The sequence below is a fragment of the Bactrocera dorsalis genome, chromosome 1 (genome assembly GCF_023373825.1).
Source record: "Bactrocera dorsalis isolate Fly_Bdor chromosome 1, ASM2337382v1, whole genome shotgun sequence".
Lineage (NCBI taxonomy): Eukaryota > Metazoa > Arthropoda > Insecta > Diptera > Tephritidae > Bactrocera > Bactrocera dorsalis.
Window position 1 is genome coordinate 107199829 of NC_064303.1, and position 2651 is coordinate 107202479.

The 2651-nt window shown below is 35.2% G+C and overlaps 1 protein-coding gene across 1 annotated transcript; it reads right to left on the reverse strand.

Moving 5' to 3' along the window:
• Window positions 1-734: 734 nt before the first annotated feature.
• LOC105225095 (C-type lectin 37Db) lies at window positions 735-1713 on the reverse strand. The gene is made up of 3 exons (XM_011203431.3): window positions 1439-1713; window positions 1261-1369; window positions 735-1200 (listed from the first exon to the last, which is right to left on the reverse strand). Exons 1-3 carry the CDS (start codon window positions 1658-1660, stop codon window positions 947-949), a joined length of 585 nt encoding a protein of 194 aa, XP_011201733.2. The 5' UTR covers window positions 1661-1713; the 3' UTR covers window positions 735-946.
• Between the last annotated feature and the right edge of the window lie 938 nt (window positions 1714-2651).

The following is a 2651-nucleotide window of genomic DNA, read 5'->3' on the forward strand; positions in this document are numbered from 1 at the left end:
TGCCTAGATTTAGGAAGTTAACTACTAATAAAACTAGAGGCAGCCGGAATGAAATCCTGTATCTAAAATATGGCTATAAAACAAGGAGGGGAAGGATATACCGAAAGTGTAACTGCTTGAAGTACATCTGCCAAAGAATGGCCTATTCTTAATGTTGATGATACAGCGAAATCATGGTATCCTGAGAAGCATCGTATTCTCTACATGCTCAGAAGAATACATGTGCAACCGCCAATCAATGAAGAGCTCCAGGAGTCCATTGAATGCGGTTCTATCTAATTTGAAGATTGTAGCGGCAGGAAAGAGACGTATGTAAGTCAATTGAAGATGCTAAGCGGTCGGCCAAATAGCCGAAGACAAAGAGTGTGACGCCCGCTAAATCGTTTGCTATTGTGGTCCGGAACTGCATTACCGTTGATGTGCTAGATGAAGGAGATTCCGATTGAAAAATACCCAGAGCGCAATGGAAATGGGAGCAAGCAGTGCTGACAAGCATGACGTTGGAAGTTCTATTAATTCCTCCCGGTCGATCAACATCATACCATTTGAAGTAATTACTTTAATTAGACTAATGAAATCCCATCCCTAAGCCTCGGTAATACATTTTTTTTTTTTTTTGAAAGAAGTATAAAACAATTTGATACAGAATTCTTCAGATTTTCAGCCTACATCGAGAATTTAGTTATTTTAATGGGGTTTCCTGAAATTTCAAGAGCAATAAAAATGCAACTAGACTTTATGCACAATTAATATTTATTTGGAATTTTTCAATAGTGGACTATCTGGAAAGAATTCGTTACATTTGTTAACTTTAGTAATATTTTTTAAATCATTTTTGAATATTTTTTGACTAATATTTATATCTTTTAAGCTTTCAAGAAGTCTTGCAACATTTTTCAGAAACGACTTCTCTTATAAGATTTCCGAAACAACCTTTTTCTTCTTCCTATGACTCCACTATATTGGTGGTTGGATATCTATCCATTTGACAAATGAAATGATGACTATTCTCGCAGAAATCATCGTCCCACTTCAAAGAGTTCTCCAGCAATTTCACACAATGCTGACCGCCCATAAAGTTATCGGGTCGACCCATTGCCCAGTTTGTATAACTAAATTTGGAACCATTATAACCCCAACGGAAGTTCTGTAAGTCGGTTAACTTATTGCCAGAAGTCCAGAAATCGCTGCTCTCCAGATCTGCGAAAGGATAAAACGAATACGGAAAAGCGGAGAAAATAATACAAAAAAAATACTTACTGAAGTAATTTATATAATTCTGCACTTGAAATTGCTCCGCTGCAGATTCAATGCTGACCAGCGACCAACCATTTTGTTCGCAGAAAGCATAAGCCGCAAACCAGTTTAGCTGCGCAAACGATTAAAGTGCAAATCTGGGGATTACTAAGGACTTTTTAAGAATTAAATTAGGAAATACCTTGATCAGGGTGACAATGTATTTGCGCTGCGGAGAAAAGGGTGCGTCATGGCTGACGATTAGCTGCCCGGACCGATCTTCTGTGGTATCATAATCTTCGCAGGTGATGTCGCCTTTTGAAAGCTCGTCAGATTCTGAAGTTGTTGTTTCCTCGGAATCAACTGCAGCTAGCAGCAAAAGTGTGATTACAGACAACAGCAATATTTTTTTCGAAAATAACATTTTGTCACTTTGAGAAAGAAGTCGGAACTGTGTGGGGTTTAGAAAATGATGGGGCTTTTATAACGAAAACTGCACCAAAATTCGAAAATATATTTGAGAAAGTATATTGAGTATATATATACATATGCATGTATACAAATAAAATTTGTTAAGTTATTGTAACCAGGGCTTAGTTTTCACTTAACTATGCCATAAACATTTCACTTTATGAACATCATGAACACAGTAACGGAAAATTCTAAATTTTTTTCAAATTAGTTGATAAAAAGTATAAATAATATATACAAACTAAAGATATTTACTTAAATACGTATGTATATAGTGGATGTGTATAGACCCTTGAGGAAAACGAAGTTGATATTAAGTAAGTAAGCCGCGTTTTGAAATTGCTCTTTCCGATAAGGCTTAATCATTACTATTCTTTCATCGAATTTAATGTGTATTAAAATTATAAAGGGTTCATATTAAAAAAAAAAAAATGCTCGTAAGTGTATTATTAAATACATATCTACGAACACATAGATGACATTTAAATTCAAGTTCATGGGCACCCACGAAGGTGGCGCTTTGTGGAATGCAATCCACTTGAAAGCATTGCGGAAAATCGAACCACAGATGGCGCGCCAGGCAGCTGTCGATAAAGCAGTGCAGAAAACTACACTTATTTCCATGGGAGAAGTGGTGTGGGGAAAATATTTCTAGAAAATTCATTTTTAGATGCGTATATGTGTTAGTAAAATTTACAAACTGACAAATGATTTTAACTTCAATGCTATTTTTAGAAAGAGCCGATAGATTTCCAGAAAAATCTGCTTAGCCATTAAGAAATTTGGACATTTAAGAGACAATTTGTTTACTTTTTGGGTTTTTTTTACGTAAATAATATTTGGCCTATGGGCGAAAACAATGTGTGGGAAGTAAAAAAAAATTATGTTTAGTAGAAAAAAGAACCTCTTGTTAGAAATTAAAAAAAAAATCGATATTTTTAAGC